A 22,851-nucleotide genomic window follows, 5' to 3' on the forward strand; every position below is an offset into this window, starting at 1 on the left:
ATCATGGTGAATGATCCTTCTGATCACTTGCTGGAGTCTTTTTGCTAGTATCCTATTTAAGATTTTTGCATCTATATTCATTAGGGATATTGGCCTATAGTTTTCTTTCTCTGTTTTTGACCTGCCTGGTTTTGGAATCAGTACCATGTTTGTGTCGTAAAAGGAGTTTGGTAGAACTCCCTCTTTGCTTATTATGTCAAATAGTTTGTAGAGTATTGGGATTAACTGTTCTCTGAATGTTTGATAGAATTCACAGGTGAATCCATCAGGCCCTGGGGATTTTTTCTTAGGAAGTTCTTTGATGGCTTGTTGGATTTCAATTTCTGATATGGGATTATTTAAGAATTCTATTTCCTCTTCTGTTAGTCTAGGTAGTTTGTATTTTTGTATATATTCATCCATTTCTCCTAAATTCGTATATTTATTGCCATATAATTGGGCAAAGTAATTTCTAATGATTGCCTTAATTTCATCTTCATCGGAGGTGCTGTTGTCCCCCTTTTCATCTTTGATGCTGTTAATTTGCTTTTCTTCCTTCCTTTTTTTAATTAGATTGACCAGTACTTTGTCTATTTTGTTTGTTTTTTCAAAGTACCAGCTTCTTGTCTTATTTATTAAATCAATAGTTCTATCACTTTCGGTTTTATTAATTTCTCCCTTAATTTTTAGTATTTCTAGTTTGGTTTTCTGCTGGGGGTTTTTAATTTGGTCACTTTCGAGTTTTTTCATTTGCATTTCCAATTGATTGATCTCTGCTCTCCCTTGTTTGTTAATATAAGCATTCAGGGATATGAATTTACCTCTGATTACTGCTTTGGCTGCATCCCAAAAGGTTTGAAAGGATGTTTCGCCATTGTCATTTTCCTCGATGAAATTATTAATTGTTTCTATGATTTCTTCTTTAACTAAAAGGTTTTGGAGTATCATATTGTTTAATTTCCAATTGGTTTTAGATTTGGTTTTCCATGTACCATTACTAATCATTATTTTTATTGCCTTGTGATCTGAGAAGGCTGCATTCATTATTTCTGCTTTTCTGCATTTGCGTGCTATGTTTCTGTGACCTAATGTATGGTCAATTTTTGTGAATGTGCCATGTGCTGAGAAGAAGGTGTATTCCTTTTTATCTCTATTTATTTTTCTCCATATGTCTATTAATTCTAATTTTTCTAAGATTTCATTCACTTCTTTTACCTCTTTCTTATTTATTTTTTGATTTGATTTATCTAAATTTGATAATGGTTGGTTTAAGTCTCCCACTAGTATGGTTTTATTGTCTATTTCTTCCTTCAATTCTCCTAGTTTCTCCATTAGAAATTTGGGTGCTATATTATTTGGTGCATACATGTTGATTAATGATATTTCCTCATTGTCTAGAGTCCCTTTTAACAAAATATAATTACCTTCCCTATCCCTTTTGATCAGGTCTATTTTTGCATTGGCTTTATCAGATATCATGATTACCACTCCTGCCTTCTTTCTGTCAGTTGAGGCCCAGAAGGTCTTACTCCATCCTTTAATTCTGACCTTGTGGGTGTCAACCCGCCTCATGTGTGTTTCTTGAAGACAACATATGGTAGGGTTTTGGATTCTAATCCATTCTGCTATTCGTCTACGTTTTATGGGTGAGTTCATCCCATTCACATTCAAAGTTATGATTGTCATTTGTGGACTCCCTGGCATTTTGATAGCCTTCCCTAATTCTAACCTTTTCTTCTTCGGCTCTACCTTTTAGTCCAGTGATTTACTTTGAATTAGTCCCCCTTGTCCCCTCCCTTGATGTTTCCCTTTTTAGTCCCTCCCTTTTTCTTCCCTCTCCCTCCCCCCTCTCTTTCCCTCCCTTTTTGTTCTCCCTCTCCCCCTCCCCCCCTTGGTTTTCCCTTCTCCCTACCCTTGTTGGGTAAGATAGAGTTCAAGATCCCAATGGATCTGGATGTTTTTCCCTCTCAGAGTTGATTTCCCTGAGATTGAGGTTTAAGTAAAAAAAAAAAAAAACCTCTCTTCCTCTCCTTCTTATAGGAGTTTTCTTCCCCTCCCCTTCCCATGTGAATCTTTGTGTGAGAACGATTATTCTATTTGGTCTTTCTTTACCCCCTATTTATACATTACATTTTCCCCACATATTAGTATACATAGATTGATATAAATGTAGTCCTTACAGAAGAGAGTTTGAGTAAAAGAAGAAGATAACATTTTTCCCCTTTCCTTAATATTTACCTTTTCAGGTATTCCTTGCTCTTTGATTTTCGGTATCAAACTTTCCACAGAGCTCTGGTCTTTTCTTTGCAAAAAGTTGGAAGTCTTCTATTTTGTTGAATGCCCATACTTTCCCTTGGAAGTATATAGTCAGTTTTGCTGGGTAGCTGATTCTTGGTTGGAGACCCAGCTCTCTTGCCTTTCTGAAGATCATGTTCCATGCCTTACGATTATTCAGAGTAGAACCTGCAAGGTCTTGTGTGACCCTGATTGGCATTCCTTTATATCTAAATTGTCTTTTTCTGGCTTCCTGTAGGATTTTTTCTTTTGTTTGATAGCTTTGGAATTTGGCAATTACATTCCTGGGAGTTGTCTTTTGGGGGTTTAGTGTAGAAGGTGTTCTGTGAGCTCTGTCAGTGGCTGTATTGCCCCCTTGTTCTAGAATCTCTGGGCAATTTTCTTTGATTATATCTTGTATCACCATGTCCAGTTTGGTGTTTATTTCTGGCTTTTCTGGGAGTCCAATTATTCTTAAATTATCTCTTCTCCCTCTATTTTCCAGATCTGTCATCTTGTCGGTGAGATATTTTATGTTCTCTTGTAATTTCTTGGTATTTTGGCTTTGCTTTATTAATTCTTGCTCTTTTACACGATCGTTGTCTTCCAGCTGCCTGATTCTGGCCTTTAAAGCCTGGTTTTCCTTTTCAGTTTCATCATACCGGTTTTGTAGATGCGTGAATTTCTTTTGCATTATTTCCAACTTTTCCTCCCAGAAGGCTTCCATCTTTTTGGTCATTTCTGATTCAAATTCTTCATAGGTTTGTGGAGAGTTTCCATTTCCTTTGGAAGGTTTTGGAGAATTTTCTTGTATATCATCTTCTATCTGCTCTGTATTTTGTATTTTGGCTCCATAGAATGTGTCCAAAGTCGCCCTTTTCTTCTTATTTTTCTTGGTATTTTGGGGCTTCTGTGCTTCTGTGGAGTTTGCCATCTCTGAATGTGGAGGATTAGCTTTTCTTATCTCTGTCTGGTGTTCAGAGGCTTTAGTCCTGGGCAGATTGTCGGTTCTATGAGCTTTCCCTGGGTTAAACTGAATATGCCTCACTGGAACTGGAATGGAAGGGTCGGACCACGAGACCACACTCTCCCCTGGCTCTCTGGGTCGGGTTGCTTTCCGGAAGTTGCCTTCAGAATAGCTGGCCGTGAGGCTGTTTCATCGGCCTGCGGGGGGATGGGCTGCGGCTTCCTGGAGCTCCGAGGGCAGGGACTTTTACTGAGACTTGGATAGCAGGATCCAGCCCGTGAGGCTGTCTTGCCCGCCCTGAGGGTTGCTGTTGTTTCGACCCTACTGTCTGCGGGGGGGATCTCCCAGGGCAGTGACTTTCACTGGGACTCGGATAGAAGGCCCTGAGGGTTGTTGTTCCGAGGACCCTGCTCTCTGAGCCGTGAGGGTCTGCGGCTTCCCGGAGCCTTGGACTCTGTGCTCCTACCCCTTAGGTCTGAGTGATCTTAGGTTCTGGCTTTTGAGTGGGGCCGCACCTTTTGATCCGGGTCCAGGTCCAGGAGGAGGGTTCCCAGGGTCTGTGCTGTTGATCGTTTTGAATTTCGGCACCTTAGGAGCTTATAGTTTGAGATCGGTCGGGAAGGGTTTTCCAGAGATCTGAACTTTAGTTTTCTCTAAGCGCCATCTTAACCGGAAGTCCGAAAGTAATTTCTTATAGACATTTTTATTCATTTTTTTGCACGTTTTATTCTTATAGTTTTCTCCTTAAATACTCTCAAGACAATTTGGTTTAATTGAATCTCTCATTAAACTTTTTGTAAATGTATTTCTCTTTCTACTTCTTACTGTTTTGAGGCAATGGTGCTTAATCATCTACAATCTCCCTTGTAAAATTTTACAGCAGAGCTTGTATTTTACATCAGAATTTCCCTTGGCTGCCTTATCTCCCCTCTTAAGTATTAACACTACAAAAAACATGAAATGCATTACGTTTTGACATAAAATAAATGGTTGCTGAAATGGGAGTCATTTCTGAATCAGCAGTCTATGAACAATCCTCTTATTGACTTGTTACAGCAAAGGACAGAATGAGTTGCTAATTAGAAGAAACCATAAAAATGAGAAGTCATGGTATATATATGAGGCAACACTGTGGGAACAACATAAGATTATACTAACAATTTCTATCCTTAGGAATGATGATGCTCTGTGTCAGTGTTTGTCACCTCTCTTCCATTTTTTGTTATCAGTAGTTTGTTGGTGTGGTCTTATATATACACTATGTCTTCTCATTTTTATGGTTTCTTCTAATTTGCTATTTATTTTGTTCTTTAATAATTCGCTGGTAGGATTGTTCACTAACAATTGCCTTGGAAATGACCCTCATATTAGTAACCATTTATTTCTTGTCAGAACCTAAATCAATTTCTCTGTGTGTATATGTGTGTTATTTTTTCAGTGCTTGCAATGTCTGTTGTTTCCTGACTGTGAAAAAAGTATCAATGGTAAAGTATACTTGAGTTTTCTATATAGTTTACAAGTCTTTTGTTTTTCTTGTTCCTTCTCCTGAACCATGTTTTCTATTGTATATTTTGCTGTTATCCTATGCCCACTATCATTAAGGTCCCATTATATATGTTGATTTAATTTGGAGTCTTATAAGGTTCTTGGTAGAAATTCTATATCTTTTCATTCTCTAAAACAAATATTAGTTGCAATTATTTTCATAGTATTTTTATTTTAGACCTAACTAAAGTCCCATCTTCCATAGAAGTTTTCCCAACTCCTCTTAATTCTAGTTACTTCTCTTTCTTGTTCCCCATTTATCATATACAGTTATATAACTTGTTTATACATATTTGTTTGCTTTTTGTCTCTCTTAATAGATGAGCTCCTTGAGTACAGGGAAAGCCTTTGTCTCTTTTTATATCCTTAGCACTTTGCATGATGCATTTGATATTTGTTTATTGACTGACTGACTGGAAGGAAGGGGCAATAGCACTTCCAGCCCCTAGGCCTGTGTTGGCAAACCTATGGCATGCATGCCAGAGCATGCCAGAGAGGACTGCTCCCTTCTCCCTCTCCACCTGCCCCTGAGGACATTTCTCATATCACCCATTCCTCTGACCAGCAGTCCAATGGGAGTGCTTCCTCCTTACCCTGTCTGGTTTAAGGGGAGAGGGCTCACATGCAGTGTGAGGATTGTAGTTTGGGTACGTGGTTTCTAAGGTCTCTAAAAGGTTTGCCATCACTGCCCTAGACTATATTATAAAGCAGTAATCATCAAAAATATTTGGTACTGGTAAAAGAGGTAAGTAAATGAATACAACAGACTAGATAAGGATAGATTAGAAATAATTGAACTTAATCTATTATTCACTATGTGCCTTTTGGTAAAAAACCTTTTCAAGGTTACTAAGAGTTGTTGAAAAGGCATGAAAATAAGTTAACCTAATCCTGAAAGTCATTCAAATTTTCTAGAACTTTGCTAGACTAAAAAAAAAGAAAAGAAAAAAGAGGAACTAGGATTTTCTTTTGGGTACAAAAGTCTTAAAATAAGTGCCTCAAGCATTCTATAATAGTAATTGCCACTTACTTATATTCACATCTATGTCTGGAAATCTTCCTACTCCAAATCCTATTACCTTATGCTCAGATTCCTATAGGAGTTTCTTAGCTGTACTTATTACTATATTTGCCTTTTTTTTTTACTGTATTTGCCTTCTATTCCTAACCTCAAAAAATGATCATTTTCATGCCTCTTGCTTGTTGATTTGAGTCCAGATACCTTTTCTTGACTTTGAGGATTGGCTATAATCTAGTTGTAGACTGTGAATCCATCTTTCTTTACCACCAATATCTCACACATGAGCCTGCTTTTTAGTCAGGTTAGGGCTTCTTCAGTCCCCCTCTGTATATAACATATTCATTTGTATCTCCTTGCTTATTCTGACTAAAATACTTCTCTTCCATTTGATGTATAAGTACTGAGGCTTTGATGAAACTTATATAGATTTTATCATAGAAACTATTAGAGAAACTAGACAGATCCCCTTAAGGTAGAGGGGCGGGGAGGCATGGTGGAGAAGGGAAAGGGAGCAGCTGTGCCTGAGTCCCTCTACCTTTCTAGAATCTAACTCTGATGGGTGATGGCATGCATGTCCACAGAGAGGCCTCTGTGTGCCATCTTTGGCATGTGTGCCATCGGTTCATCATCATGGACTCAGACTATGTTAACTCATCTAATAGTATTCTAAATGCGAGATCCTTGCCCACTGACAAGTGTTAATTCTTTTGGAAGAACTAAATTATACCAATTTTGATAATTTTGTAATAAGTGAAACTCAAAAACAAGAGGATGAAGCAATTAAATAGAAGAATATTTCAAGCCACTTAACATCTCTAGTCCTTAGTTTTCTCATCTATAAAATGTGCAGATTTGGCGTGATGGCCTCTGAGATTTCTTGAAACTCTATGATCCTTCAAGCTTATGGTTCTTTTCATAACTATTTTACTCATCTTGCCAAGTGATAGGAAATTTGAGGCAGAGAACACAAATCACTGTGGAATATAAACCACTGTGGAAGGTTGATTTTAGAACCAACTGAGATTTGACTCCATAGGGAAAGGTTTTTGAAATTCATCACTGAACACTTTTCCAACTAGATGAAAGAAATTCTTTTTTTTCCCAAACTAACTTCTACACCTACATTCTAGCTGGGCCAGTGCTCCTAAAAGTGTTACATGACAGCTCTATAGGCCCAAAATAGGATAGGATAAGTGCTGGAAGAATTGTTTGGTTTTTAGAAGCCTATAAATATCTAATACTAACTAGAATGGAAAGAGTTTGAGAGCTTTTTGAATGATGAATGATCATAACATATCTTTTCTCCTTATCCTATCCTATCCTCTTTTTTTCCATCTTTCCTAGGACATTTTTTCCTTTACATTTTTTAAAGAGTCTGATAATTTTAATTTTTACAGATTGAAGAAGATGAGCGGAAAAAAATTGAAAACTTGAAAGAAAATGAGAGGAAAAAAGCAACTGAAGATCTGGAGGCTTGGAAGGCACAGCAAAAAATTATTGCTGCTGAAGAAGAAGTAAAGATTCAAAGAGAAGTGAAAATATGTCAACAAAAGAAGCAAATAGAAAGAGAAAAAAAGAAATCAAAAGATAAAACTAACCACATAAAAACTATGAAGTCTAAAAATACTATAAAAGGTAGTATAGATTACTTTTTAATATTTAAGTGATGTCTCATGTTACTCATGTTAAAACTAATGGAACTGAGAGAGGATTTCTACTAATTAAATTATCAAATTAAAGTATAGGTTTGTTGGGGAAATTTTATTTTTACTAAAATCATACTTTACTAATCTTATATTTTCAAAGGCCATTATGATTTTCCAATATAAAATTAAAACTTGATTTTATCCCTTTTCTGGCATTAATTACTTTTTAAGATTATTCCCTGGGGCAGCCAGGTGGTGCAGTAGAGTGCCAGGCCTAGAGTCAGGAAGACACAGTTCCTGAGTTCAAATTCTGCCTCAGACATTTACTAGCTTTGTGACCCTGGGCAAGTCACTTAATTCTGTTTGCCTTAGTTTCCTCATCTGTAAAATGAGCTGAAAAAAGGAAATGACAAAGCACTCTAATCTCTTTGCCAAGAAAACCCTAAATGGGATCATAAAGAGTCAGAAACAATGGAAACAACCAAAACTATTATTCCCTAATAGAATAAAACTTTAATTAAGATGAATGCAATTATCCAGAACCTTTAATGAAATTTTTTTCCCCTAATGGGTGCATTCTCTTTTGAAGTTAAAAAAGAAAAAAGACAAATCACTATAAAACAGCTAACATCATAGTTTTGTTTTGTTTTTTTTAAGGAAAAGCTTATAAAATATGGTCTCAGACTATTAAACATTCAGCCCAGTCTCCTATACAGTCTCTAAGTGGGTTTTATAATGCCAATGATTAGATACCATAAAATCTCAGATCATCAAAAATTCATTGTACTTAAAGAATATGTACATTTTAAAAATGCTTTTTAATCATAGGTGAAACATTTTTTTAATTGAAATAACCTTTCTCATTCTTCCCTAAAAAAAATGGAAATCTTTCCAAAATTTTGAAAAGTCTTTCCTGATTAGGTTTCAAAAAATCAAGTTGATATTAATGGTAACAAATATTTTTTCTTGTAAAGATTAGAAATGTGGAATTTATTGCCCTGCTTGCATAAAAGGCGCAAGACCAAGAGGAATAAAAGCAAAGTCAAAGGCTTAGGCATTAAAGTTTTAATTTGGTTCTTTGTCCTTGGGATCTAAACAGTTTGAATTTCAATTTCTGAATTTGAGATATTAAACTTTATTTTAGTTCCATGAGCATTTTTATGCTCTGAAACTCTTCTTAATATATTATTTATAATGAAATCAGTCATGGAGACTGAAACCTGCAGGGCTGCAAAATTATTTACAGTTCATCTTAAGGGAATTTCCTTGTTAAATTTCTAAATTCTGTGATGTTTAATGTTTTTCATTGTAAACAGGTCACTAGTCTGCCTTTTTTCCCCACCACCTACTCCTTTAGCCACATGGTGAGGTCAATGTAGAAGCCTGTCTATGCTACAAGTTATTTTGAGAGAAAAAAGTGATTTTCAAATACTTTACTCTAAAATCAATTCTAAGGATGAGGTGATTGATTTGCTTAACCCCACCTCTCTTAACATAAATAATAAGTTATTAGATCAATTCATAGGCCTAAAGTGGAAAACAGCCTTTGAAATGGAGTAGTTGTGCAAGAATCTTAGATAGTCAACAGCATTTAAGCACTTGCTATGTACCAGCCACTGGGATATAAACTGAGAATACAAATACAAGCAAAAAGAAAGATACAAATTTCTAGTTGCTTACATTCTAATGAAAGAAGTCATATATAAAAAAGAACTAAAAAGTGAGGAAGGGGAGAAGGCCTGGCAGAGAAACCTGCATGAATAAAGGAGTTATCATGGTTTGACCTGGGTACTCCCCAAGAGGAACTTCACCATGCAAGAAGGGGGCCACCATGGGGGGAGAGAACTTCTAGGGCAAGATTTCTGGGATAGAAAACTGCTGGGTGTGGAAAAGAGATAGGCCATGCCCCAGAGATCACCTGCAAATTTATCAAGCAAATTCAAAAGAGATTCATCCTGGAACGTGGAATGTGTATGACGTGCTAGCACTTCCCTGAGGATGTACATGTGAGGGAATGAGGGGATGCTTTTGGCTTGGCTCCACCTCTTTCCTCCAATCACCTCAAGAGAAGACTCTGTGAGCTTCAAATGGTCCAGAAGATTCTGGACTCTCTATTTTGCCGTTGCTATCCTCCCTGAATCTCCTTGATTTGTCTGTCCTCGCTTTATTGTTCAGATAGTTACTAAACCCAGCTCCCTGTCAGATTCTCCTCACTGAGCTCCCGGGCTCCCCTTGGTGCCCTTCCTAGCCTGGCTCCTATATATCTACTTTTCCAAAATGACCCACTGCTCTCTTTCCCCTATTCTGAGGTTCTGCAGACTGACCATGGCATTCCTGACCCATAGCACTCCTCCTCCTGTACCCATGTCTTCGCATTGACTGTCCCCCATTCTTGGAATGTCCTTCCTTCTCATTACCATAGCTCCCTTTTCCATGACTCCTGTCTTAGTTGCAAGGGCTTCTCTAGGGAGTCTAATTGAATGGCTAAAAGAATGCAGAGCCACAACACTACATACCTGGACACGGCTGACAGATCTCCCTAGACCTGGCCTTTTTTATTTCTATTATCTATTCTTAGATGTATTTCTTAGAAAATATTCTTATTTTCTATCAGTCGGTTCTGACACTTTTTATAGAACCCTTACATTCTTTCTTAGAACCAGTACTGTGTATTAGTTCCAAGGCAGAAGAGTGGTAAGGGCTAGGAAAATGGAGGTAGAGTGACTTGCCTGGGGTCACACACCTAAGAAGTATCTGAGACTTGAACCCAGGGCCTCCTGTCTCCAGGCCTGGATCGTAATCCATGGTTCCCAATTTTGACACTTTTTAACTCTGAACAATTCACTTCACTTTTCTGAGTCTGAATTTCTTCACAAATCACATCAACCAATCTAGATCCAAACAAGAACATAATAAAGAGTAGAGAAGCCAAACAAATCCAGGAAACTTGCCTCTGTCTAGTTACTTCATTTTTATGAGTCTTAGAAAATAAAAATAATCACCAACACCAAAAACAGCTGATAAGGATGACTCCGATAAGAAAAATTTAGTTTTATGCAGCAAAAGTTGTACTCGGATTTTGGAGTTTCCATTTTTCTTTTTTTCCCCCTTATCTCCTCATAGGGAAAATTAATCCTTTCTACTTCTTTGCTCTTAATAGAGAAGTAAGGGACTACAGGTATGAAATGCTACATGTCTTGTTATTTGCTAGGTCAGTTTTCCTTAATTTTTTTCTTGATCCTAAGTGAGAATTCTCTGGACTGGCATATGGAAATGACTAGAATATCTTTCTAAAACACATAAACTTTCAAAAACTAAAATAAAAAAAAAAACCTGGTATTTATATTAGCTTGACACAGTGGATAATATTAAGGCCAGAAAACAGTAATTTTCTTTCACGAGAAATACCATAATATCATAGAAAGGGAATTTCACTAGCAAGTAAGAAATGTGTTTCCTAGTCCCTACTCTAAAACATGCCAGCTATTACTTTTTTTTTTAACCATTACTTTTTGTCATAGAATCAATACTGTGTGTTATTTCCAAGTGATAAGGACTGGGCAATGGATGTTAAGTGACTTGCCCTGGGTCACACAGCTAGGAAGTGTTTGAGGCCAGATTTCAATCCCATCTCTGGGCTTGGCTCTCTATCCACTGAGCAACCCAGCCACCCCCTTCCATCTATTACTTTTAAAAAATGCTTTACTGCTGCCTTTTGTTTTACATCACTGTCATCTCTTATTCTTTCTCCAGATTGAACATTCTCTTGTGATAAAGAACAATTAAGCAAAAACATCTGATAACTCTAAAGATGACCTCTGAGTGTCCTATTGTATACTGTTCTAGTAGTTTCCTACCTTTCTGTCATGTAGCAGGAAAATCTCATTTCTCCTGTAGGATCTATATTGTTTTTTTCCATTATACTGGGTTCAGCTTGCATTTTGTTAATTTATTTCTGCATGCTTCTGTTCCCCTATTTTTATAGAAATAATAATAATACCTAAATGTAAATCCTTTCCAGCTGTGCATTCTGTGATTCTAATAAGTTGATAGCTAATTATATTCTCAAATTTTTGCTCAATTCTCAACAACTAAGAGAAACTAAATTTCAGCATGTTGCAGCTCCCATGTGACAGAAATGGAAAACATTTAAATGAGGACATTTGTATATGAATAAATTATAGCTTAAAATGTAATAAACCATATATATTTTACAAGGAGATCAAGTTTTAAATAACTAGATTTTATGTTACTAAGCCAAGAAAATAAAAGGCCCTCATTCATATCTGATTTTAATGTAATGTTTTTCTTCTGATATAACAATATCTTTTTACTGATGAATTCTTTCCTTCATATGCTCCTTTTTAATTTTCTTGCTTTAGGCAATTTCTTATTATGAGATTTCCCCATACAAATAAGAATTTAAATTTAACTTAAAACTTGAATAAAAACTTTAAAATCTCTATTTTTATGTGGAAATTATTTTATCAATTTTTTCAAATGTATTTTAGAAGTATATTACCAGATGTCAGTTTATATATGGTATTACAACATAAACTTCTTGTTATGTTTTTGTCTTGTTTTTCTAAGGCTTACATAGAATTGGGACGTTTTGTATTATACTTTATTTTCAAGAATTCATGCTCTCATTGATATGGGTACTACCTCCAAAAGGTCAGATCAGAACTTTTTCTGAGTCTCCATTTTCTTATCTTTATAAGGGAATAATTGTTGTCTATCCCACAGAGTTGCAAGGTTTAAATAGCTTGTAAACTTTGTAGTGCTATATAAATGTCAGTTGTTTTTATTATTGCTTTCACAAACCAAGAGCCACAAAATAGAAAAAGTCATTCAAGAACTCTTAGACTGTTCTCTGGGGCTCTGAGCTGCTTTTCCCTTCCCTTCCTTTGATATCAGTTGAAACAGAGCTTTGCATAGTTATTAAGATATAGTAGGTAATTAATAAATATTTTAATTGCCTGTTCCTGGGAAAATGAAGCAGAATATAATGTAGTTTTTTTTAATAGAAACACTGTAGAATACATCATTAGTGAAAGATGTTTATGTAGACTGACTCACTCACTGATGATTGATTACACTTAAAGAGTATGTATATAAACAGTTTAAATCTGTAACTATAAAGCCCCCTTTCTTCCTTGATACTCTGCTCTTGAATCAGTACCCTGTTCTTTATTGGTCACTGCTATATTTTTTTGTTCAGGTTGTTATTTCTTCTTCAAGGGCAACGTCAGAAGTAATTATATATTAGCAGGATAACAAAATTATCCATATTTTTCAGTTGTTTATTGGCATGACTGGTGCTGTTTATGTGTTTTCTCTGCCTACTACTATTATGGGAAGACAGGCCTTTTAAACTTCTTTTTCTTTTATTTTCTCCATATGGTGGAAGTATTTCCTTCTTTTTCTAAGGAGAATCTTAGAAAAAGTATCACAGATCCTCCTGCTTTTCTATTTGTTTTTATGACAGATTGAACTGTAGTGTTCTTGTCTCTATGCCACCTTGCTACTGCTTTTATTGATATTAAAAGAAACTATTTAAAATTCTTGAGAATATGAAGGTGTTATCAATAGTATACTTTGGATAAATACTACTGCCCTTTGAAGTTTCTATAAATGCTTAAGTTTTATTCATTTAATGAATATTATTGTATATCTATGTGTACAAAGCATTATACTAGGCTCTGGGAGTAAAAAATAAAAATGAAAGAAAAAATTCTCTCTGCCCCAAGAAGCTTTTGGTTTACTGGGAAGACCTGATAATTGCACAAGTAAATAAAAACAAGGTAGGGTGTTAACAAAGGAGAGATTCAGACAGGACAAAATTGGAGAAAGATAAAACACCTTGATTTAAGGGGATCAGGGAAGGATCCATGGATGAGGTGTGGTACCTGTGTTGTCTTAAAAGAAGGGAAGAATTTTCATAAGAAGGAGTCTAGGAACAGCTTCAGTAAACTTATATATAACCAAATGTTGTGGATGGGAGTGGGGTAGTCACGATACAGTAAATATGAAAGAATGATTAAGGGCAGAACTAAAACCTCTCATGTTTCAATAAAGCAGGGATGACAATCAGGGATGACAATCATGATCTCAAACAAAGTAACAATAAAAATAAACATGATTAAAACATATAAATAGGAAAACCATATTATGCTTAAATGTATATATACATATATTTAAAGAGATAATGAGAGGAATCATGGCATATTGGATGGGGCCCTGGACTTGGAAGTCAAAAAGACTGATCCTACTAACAATACATCCTTGAGCAAGTTTATCCTCTTCTTTGTGCTCATTTTCCTTATATGTAAAATTACGGGGTTGGACTGAAAGTGACTTCTAATTCTTTCAGTTCTAAACCTATGATCCTAATGCCTTATGAATTAATATTAATACTTTATATACCAAATAGCATATCATCTAAATACTTTAAAAGTAATCAAATTATAGGGAGAAATAGTCAATAAAACTATAGCAATTGGGAACTTCAATTTTACCCTCTTTAGACCTAAAGAAATTTTTAAAAAAGAAATTAAGTATTCATTTAGTATAAAGAAAACTATACACATAGCATATCATTTTAATTAAAAATTTAATTTTTTAAAGTCACATGATTATATATCAATGGAACCTGAAAAAGCTTTTGACAAAATATAACACTTATTTTGGTTCAAAACTCTAAACTGATCTTTACCTTTTACTTTGAAAAACATTATCTAAAACCAAGGCTAGCATTATATGTAATGGAGAAAATTTAGAAAATTTTCCATTAAGATCAGTCGTGATGCAAAGATAATCCATTGTTACCTGTATTATTTGATAACAATAAAAGAAGAAAAATAAATTCAAGAGAGTATACAAAGGAAGTTAAACTATTGTTTTTTTTTGCAGATGATGACCTATTTAGAGAACTTTAAAAATTCAATTAAAAATTAATTGAAACAATAATTTCACGAAGTAACAGGATATAAAATAAACCTACAAAATGAAGAACCTATCAGGAAGAAACAGGAAAAAAATCCACACAAAATAACTACAGAATATAGAAAACAATTGAGAATCCATTCCAAAACTTGCATAGGTACTATATAAATACAAATATAAAAGGCTTCTTATTAAAGACATGATGAATTGGAGAAATATTTTACTCATTACCATACCCTGCCAATATAATAAAAATTATAATACTACCTAAATTAATTTACCTCTTAGGGACAATTTAATGAAACTGCCAAAGGATTACTTTATAGACTTAAAATACAAAATCATATTCATCTTAAGGAACAAAAGATAAATTAGTTCTTTATTATTAATTACTAATCATTAATAATTAATTGCTACTAATTATTTTTGTTATTTCTTAAAAGAAATAATGAAAAAAGACAGAAAGGTTCCAGAACACCAGATCTCAAACTATACTACAAAACAGTAATCTTCAAAATGATTCAATACTGATTAAAACATACTGAGAAACAAGGTCATTATGTAGAATAGATTAGGTATACAATATACAGAATTCTAAATTTAAAAAAAAAAGTAGTTTCCCTGATTATCTCTTTTCTTTTTTTTTCCTCTTTTTTTCTTTATATTTCCATGGTTACATGATTCATGATCCCCCTCTCCTGGAGTTGACAGGCAATTCCACTGGGTTATACATGTATCATTGTTCAAACCTATTTCCATATTATTCATATTTGCAGTTGAGTGATCCTTTAACATCAAAACTCTAACCATATTCCTATTGAACCATGTGATCGATCATTTTTTTTTCTTCTGCATTTCTGCTCCCACAGTTCTTTCTCTGGATGTGGATAGCAATTTTTCTCCTAAGTTCCTCTGGATTGTCCTGGGTCATTGCACTGCTGCTTGTAGAAAAGCCTTATTACATTCAATTGTACCACAATGTGTCAGTCTCTGTGTACAATGTTCTCCCAGTTCTGCTCCTTTCACTCTGCATCAATTCCTGGAGGTCTTTCTAGTTCACATGGAATTCCTCCAGTTCATTATTCCTTCCTGATTATCTCTTTTAATTAGGTCTATTTTTTCTTTTCTATCTTTCTTTCTTTTTTTTTTTTGCTTTGTCTGAGATCATGATTACTACCCCTGCCTTTTTAAACTAAAACTGAAGCATTTTAGATTCTGTTCCAGCCCCTTATTTTAACTCTGTGAGTCCTTCATTTTGTTTCAATTGTGTCTCTTGCAACAACATACTGTTGAATTCTGGTTTCAAACCCATTCTGCTGTCTATTTCCTTTTTTATGGGTAAATTCATCCCACTTACATTCAGTTATGATTACTGTGTATTTTCCTTTATTCCATTATCTTCTCTCTCTGTCTTTCTCCTTTCCTTCTCCTCTTTCTATCCTATCCCTGCTCAAAAGTCCATTTTGAAATCTTCCCCTCTTCTTTCCTATTGGGTAAATTACACTTCTATACACAACCAAGTATTTATGTGTGTGTGTGTGTGTGTGTGTGTGTGTGTGTGTGTGTGTGTGTATTCCTCCTCCTTTGAACCAATTCTGCTGAGTGAAGTTTAAGCATTACCTGCTATTCTCAGTTATGATTACTGTATATTTTCCTTTATTCCATTATCTTCTCTCTCTCTTCTCTCTCTCTCACTCCCTTCTCCTCTTTCTATCCTATCCTTCCTCAAAAGTCCATTTTGAATCATTCCCCTCTTCTTTCCTATTGGGTAAGTTACATTTCTATACACAACCAAGTATGTATATATGTGTGTATGTTTATACATATATACATATATATGCATATATATATATATACATATATATATTCCTCCTTCTTTCAACCAATTCTGATGAGTGAAGTTTAAGAATTACCTACTATTCCCTGCCATTTCCCCTTCAGATGTAAAAGTTCTTCCTTGTGTGCCTCTTTTATGTGAGAAAAATTTCCCCATTCTACCTTCCCCATCACCTTTCAGTATCTCTCTTTCTCTCTACTCTTTCTTTTTGGAGACCATTTCAACATAATGTACTTGCCCACGCCCTCTCCATTTAACTGTCCTAATGATGATAAAGCTCTTATGCATTGTCTTCCTATATAAAAATGTAAACAATTTCATCTTATTGAGTCCCTTGTGATTACTCTTTAATGTTTACATTTTTGTGTTTCTTGGGTCTTCTGTTTGAATGTCAGATTTTCTATTCAGTTCTGGTCTTTTCTCTAGAAATGCTATTTCACTAAATACTCATTTTTCCCCTGAAAAATAATCCTCAGTTATGTTGAGTAGGTTATTTTTAGTTGTAATTCTATTCTTCTAGGATATCACATGCCAAGCTCTCCACTCTTTTATTGTGGAAGCTGTTAAATCCTGTGTGACCCTGACTGTGGCCCCATAATATTCAAATTCTTTCTTCTGGCTACTTGCAATATTTTCTCTTTAACTTGGAAACTCTAGAATTTGGCTATAATATTTCTGAGAGTTTTGATTTTGGAATCTCTTTGAGGATGTGATCAGTGGATTCTTTCCATTTCTTTTTTACCCTAGGGATCTAATATATCAGGGCAGTTTTCCTTTATAATTTATTGAAATATGATACGTAGGCTTTATTTTGACCATGACTTTCAAGTAGTGCAATAATTTAAAAATTCTCTCTCCTTGATCTATTTCCTAGGTGAGTTGTTTTTCTGATGAGCTATTTCACATTTTCTTCTTTTTTTCTTTTTATTGTTTCATGGAGTAATTAGCTTCCACTTACCTATTCTTATTTTTAAGTTATTATTTTCTTCACTGAGATTTTGTAACTCTTTTTCCATTTCACTAACTCTGCTTTTAAAGTAATATTTTATCATTAGGCCAGTTCTGGTTTTTAAGATTTCTTGTGCCTCTTTTACCAAGCTGTTAATTCCCTTTTCATCATTTCTTGCATCACTCTCATTTCTTTTCCCACTTTTTTCTCTACCACTCTTATCTCTAATCCTTCTAAGAATTCTTCTTAGATTTGGGTCCAATTAGTATTTTTCTTTGAGGATTAAAGAGTTAGGGTTTCACATTGTGATCTTCTGGGTTTATGTCTTGGTCTTCTCTGACACTGTAGTAGCTCTTTATGGTCAAATTCTTTGTTGTTGTTGTTATTCACTCATTTTCTTAACCTATTTCTTCACATTGAACTTCATGACAAAGTTGGGCTCTGATTGCTTGGGGATGGGAAGGCACTCTACCAAACTTTGGACTTTCACTTGAAGCTTTTTTAGAGCTAGTTCTAGGGATCTGCAAGTTATTGATGCTTCCAAGGTGGTGTGATCCAGAGAGAAATGTAGTCACTGCTCTCCTGGTCTATATTATGGTCTTTACCAAGGAAAGGCCCCTGGTCCCCTTGAACTTCAGAACTAGTGTACCTCTCTACCTTGGAACTGTGACCAGGTCCTCTGCTCCCTTGTGGCCAGCCACCAACATTCCTCTCCACCCTAGAACTGCTACTCAGAACTGCAAATGAGCAGTAGAGTTGCCAGTCAGTGCCAACAGGTATCTGATTATCTCTGGGCTGAGAGCTTCCCAAGATGTTGTTGTTACCTCGGTGGCATGTATTCTCTGAAAAGACCTCTACTAGATCTCCACTCCAATGTTACAGACTTTTATCTACCTCTTAAGTTTTCTTAGGCTGGAAAAAGATTTCAACTTGACTTTTTGTTGGCTCTGCAAGTACAAAATCTCATTTGAGACATTATTTTAAAGTTGTTGGGATAGCTCAGATGGGTGACCTTTAATCTTCCATCTTGGTTCTGCCCTAGAGCATAGGTGCTTAACATTTTTTTTTTTATCATGAACCCTTTCAGTGGTCTAGTGAAACCTATGGATCAATTCTCAGAATAATATTTAAAGTATATAACATAAAGTACATAGAATTACAAAGAAACCTAATTATATTGAAACTTGGTTTAGCAAATATTTTTTAAAGTATATGTGTACCCCCTGGATCCCGTATGGACCTATGAGTCTTAGATCACAAACCCCAGGCATGTAGGAAGAAATGAAGGACATCCAAAACAGATGCTTGAATGATGCCCACAGTCAGTGGGCATGACCTGGACAAGGATAAGGGAAAGGGAAGCAGGAAGTAAAAGAGAATGAAAGAGAATTAGGAGAAAACATAAAATGCACAATTTTGATTGCTTAAATTTGAACCCTTTTATACAAACAATCTTAGATAAAAATTAGAAAGGAAACAATTAACTGGAAGAAAATCTTCACAGCAAATTTCTCTAATAAAGGTCTGATATCCCAGATATATAGAGAATTAATTCTAATGTAACAAGAGCCATTCCCTAATAAACAAATGGCTAAGGGATATGAATAGGTATTTATTTCTCAGGGAAAGAAATTCAGGTTATCAACAAAAATATGAAAAATGTTACAGATCACTAATTAACAAGAATTATTAACTAAAATTAAAATTTAGTTGTAAATTAAAATATCTCTATAGAAAGGCATTAGACATGGAAGAGTTTTATTTTTATCTTTGTATTCCAGATGTTTAGCTCTATACCTGTAATAGATGTTTAATAAAAAATGGTTGTTGATTTGATTGGAAAAAATTATGAATGATGTGCACCTTTATATTTCCTAATACAAAAAGAATCCTAGGCTTATTTATACTGGTTACATTGAGAATTCTTCCCTTTAATACATTCTGAGCATGTGTTTCTATAATCAGATTGATAATAAAATATAATTAAAATTACTAAATGTCATATTTATTAATATTTTTCTTGAAGGAAGCAGTGCAAATTCCATATTTTCTGAGACACTAAAAGATGACTGTGTTCCTGCTCCTCGATCTGTTGGCAATATTAAAATCCAGTTTACTCCTCGAGTTTTTCCAACTGCTCTCAGAGAATCTCACGTAGCAGAAGAAGAAGAGGTAGGGATAATTGTCATTGACTGTGTTGGTTATTACCATCAAAGAAAGTGTATCATAGATAGCTTATTTCAACTATTTATCAGATTGCTACTGGTACTAAGTTTCTTATGTCTTTACTAAACCAAAGAAATTACTGTTTATTATTTTAATGTTTTTATTATGAAGACATTTTATTTTACCAATTACATAAAATAAATTTCCACATGAGTTTTTTGAAGTTATATGATCCAAATTGTCTTCCACCTTCTCTTTCCTCTCTACTCCCAGAGTTGGCAAGGAATTGATCTGGGTTATTCATGTATTATTGTGCAAAACACATTTCCATATTGTTCATTTTTGTAAGAGAATAATCATATAAACCCAAACAAACAAGTGAAAAATCACATGCTCTGATCTATATTCCAACTCCAACAATTCTTTCTCTGGAGTAGATAACATTCTTTGTCATAATTTCCTCAGAATTATTCTGGATCGTTGTATTGCTGACAATAGTGAAGTCTATCACAGTTGATTATTTCACAATATTGCTGTTTCTGTGTACAATATTCTCCTGGTTCTGTTTATTTCATTCTGCATCAGTTCATGTAGATCTTTCCAGCTCTTTATGAAATCATCCTGTTCCTCATTTCTTATAGCACACTAATATATCATCACCATCATCATATTGCCACAATTTGTTCAGCCATTCCCTCTTTGATGGACATCCCTTCAACTACCAATTCTTGCCACTACAAAAAGAGCATCTATAAATATTTTTGTAAAACTGGATCCTTTCTCCTTATTTTTTATCTCTTTGGGATACTGTGGAAGAGAGAAATTGGGAAAGCATGCAAAAGACAGAAGCGGTGGAGGCTGATGACCTATCAGTCAAACAAATATCCTGATTTGGAATGTTACCTGGAAAAACTATATAGTAACCACATATGAAAAAAGTGGAAATCAAATCAAAACATTCTTGGAAAACTTTTTGCAGTGCAGATTGGGCACAGGGATTGAATTTTGTAAAAGAAAGAGTCAGAAAAAGTCACATAAACTCAAGCACGAGTTAGTGAGAGATACAGAGAAACAAAATTTCGATTCCTTGCAGCAAAATTACTGTAACAGAAAATCAAAGCCTAAATTTACTGTTACCAATGAGGTTACTATTAATGGAGATGTAAATACTTTGGAAAAATTCATTGATTTGCACAAGATCCCACAAAACACAGTTAATTCTTCAAATAGCTGTATGGCACAGATCTCCTTAGGAAAAAAACATCTAATTTGAATCCTGAAGCTGAAACTTTCTATCCTGCAATGACTGATTTAGACAGTACAAAATTTAATGAAAATGAAGCTAACATTACATTTGAAAATAATAATCATATTCAAAGTAATGGAGGTGAAATAACAGATAAATTTGAAAAGAGGAATGGAATGAAAAACTTAGTAACTGAAAGAACACCCAAAGATTCAAATGGCAGAATTGAAACCAACATTCCAAGTGGCAGAGGGGAGTCTGGCCAAATAAAATTATATGAGATTAAACAATAGCTATAATTTAAATTCATTGTCCAATGAAGTAGAGGATATAGTACAAACAACCTCAAATGAATATTTCATAGGAAATGATTTAAATCAAGATTTAGCTGATTCAGCCATATAGCTGACAGAGGGTAGCAAAGAAATGAACAGTGACTCAGTAACAATACATAGCTTAGCAAACAGCCAGAAACATATGTATGGAGTACTGTAGGAAAGAATGAAGGCACACATCCTAATGATGCAGGGGGAAATGCTGATGTACTAAACTAATTCCCGGATCAAAACAACATAGAGGGAGAGATTTCTATCTCTACAGAGTTAAAAGACAAAGAAGATGAACAAAACCTTCAGGCTGATGATAGAGTAGAACCTGTGAATTTTAGCAACATCATTGCATATCTGCAAGAAGAAACTAACCCCATACCATCAAATTTACCACCTCAATAAAAGATCTAAAGTTTAGCAATGAGACACAACCAGAAACTGATTTGGGAAAAATAAAAGCTGGTGACATAGATCAACACACAAAGCCAGAGTTAACAACATCTGACACAAGTTTATATGGCACTGAACAAAATCCAATGAATAACATAAGAATTACAGAATTCAGGAATACCAGATGGTGTAATAATAATGGACCAAGATAGTGATTTAGAACAAATACCTTATCAGTTTTATAAGCTTTATGAGGAAGTAGATGAAGAAGGGGATGTGTGGGACACAAATGAGAAAACTGAATACCTGAAACCTCAACAATCAAAATCTTATTATGATGATAATGAGATGATCTTTGGATACATTATACCATTGGAGGAATTTTTTGCAAGATTAGGAGTTGATAATGAAGATGATCTTATAGAGAAATTCAATTTCTCTCTTCCACAATACAGACCTAGTAATGGTAATACTAGTTCAAAGGGCATGCATTGTTTTATAGCCCTTTGGACATAGATCCAAGTCTACCTGTAAAATGATTGAATTAGTTCACAACGCCACTACCAATACATTAGTTTCCAAATTTTGCCACATCCCCTCCAACACTGAAATGACTGTTTCTTTTTTTTTTTGCCACACCAATAATTGATTTTTTATTGGTTAAAATATAATATAATCAAATTCTCCCTCCCCTTTTTTTTAAATATTATTTTATTTGATCATTTCCATGCATTATTCATTAAAGACAAAGATCATTTTCTTTTCCTCCCTCCCACCCCCCCCGTAGCCGACGCGTGATTCCACTGGGTATCACATGTGTTCTTGATTCGAACCATTGCCATGTTGTTAGTATTTGCATTAGAGTATTCGTTTAGAGTCTCTCCTCTGTCATGTCCCCTCAGCCATTGTAGTCAGGCAGTTGCTTTTCCTCGGTGTTTCTACTCCCTCAGTTTGTCCTCTGCTTATGGATAGCATTCTTTCTCCTAGATCCCTGCAGATTGTTCAGGGACATTACACTGCCACTAATGGAGAAGTCCATTACGTTCGATTATACCACAGTGTATTAGTTTCTGTGTACAATGTTCTCCTGGTTCTGCTCCTCTTGCTCTGCATCACTTCCTGGAGGTCGTTCCAGTCTCCATGGAATTCCTCCACTTTATTATTCCTTTTTGCACAATAGTATTCCATCACCAACATATACCACAATTTGTTCAGCCATTCCCCAATTGATGGGCATCCCCTCGTTTTCCAATTTTTGGCCACCACAAAGAGCGCAGCTATGAATATTCTTGTACAAGTCTTTTTGTCCATTATCTCTTTGGGGTACAGACCCAGCAGTGCTATGGCTGGATCAAAGGGTAGACATTCTTTTATCGCCCTTTGTGCATAGTTCCAAATTGCCCTCCAGAATGGCTGGATCAGTTCACAACTCCACCAGCAATGAATTAATGTCCCTATTTTGCCACATCCCCTCCAGCATTCATTACTTTCCATAACTGTCATGGTAGCCAATCTGCTGGGTGTGAGGTGATACCTCAGAGTTGTTTTGATTTGCAT

The 22,851-nt window shown here is 35.0% G+C and overlaps 1 protein-coding gene across 6 annotated transcripts in view; it reads left to right on the forward strand.

The window, feature by feature from the left end:
- DNAAF4 (dynein axonemal assembly factor 4) overlaps positions 1 to 22,851 on the forward strand; it is a 76,379-nt gene that overhangs the window by 17,424 nt on the left and 36,104 nt on the right. For 5 of the 6 annotated variants that reach the window (XM_007479699.3, XM_007479700.3, XM_007479701.3 and 2 more), the window contains 3 exons: positions 7,184 to 7,421; positions 12,023 to 12,106; positions 19,190 to 19,335. In XM_007479699.3, coding sequence (XP_007479761.2) covers positions 7,184 to 7,421; positions 12,023 to 12,106; positions 19,190 to 19,335 — 468 coding nt within the window. The remainder of the gene's footprint in view (positions 1 to 7,183; positions 7,422 to 12,022; positions 12,107 to 19,189; positions 19,336 to 22,851) is intronic. The other variant, XM_001378142.4, reaches the window with a different exon arrangement.

Source organism: Monodelphis domestica, chromosome 1 (genome assembly GCF_027887165.1).
Source record: "Monodelphis domestica isolate mMonDom1 chromosome 1, mMonDom1.pri, whole genome shotgun sequence".
In the NCBI taxonomy this organism is placed as follows: domain Eukaryota; kingdom Metazoa; phylum Chordata; class Mammalia; order Didelphimorphia; family Didelphidae; genus Monodelphis; species Monodelphis domestica.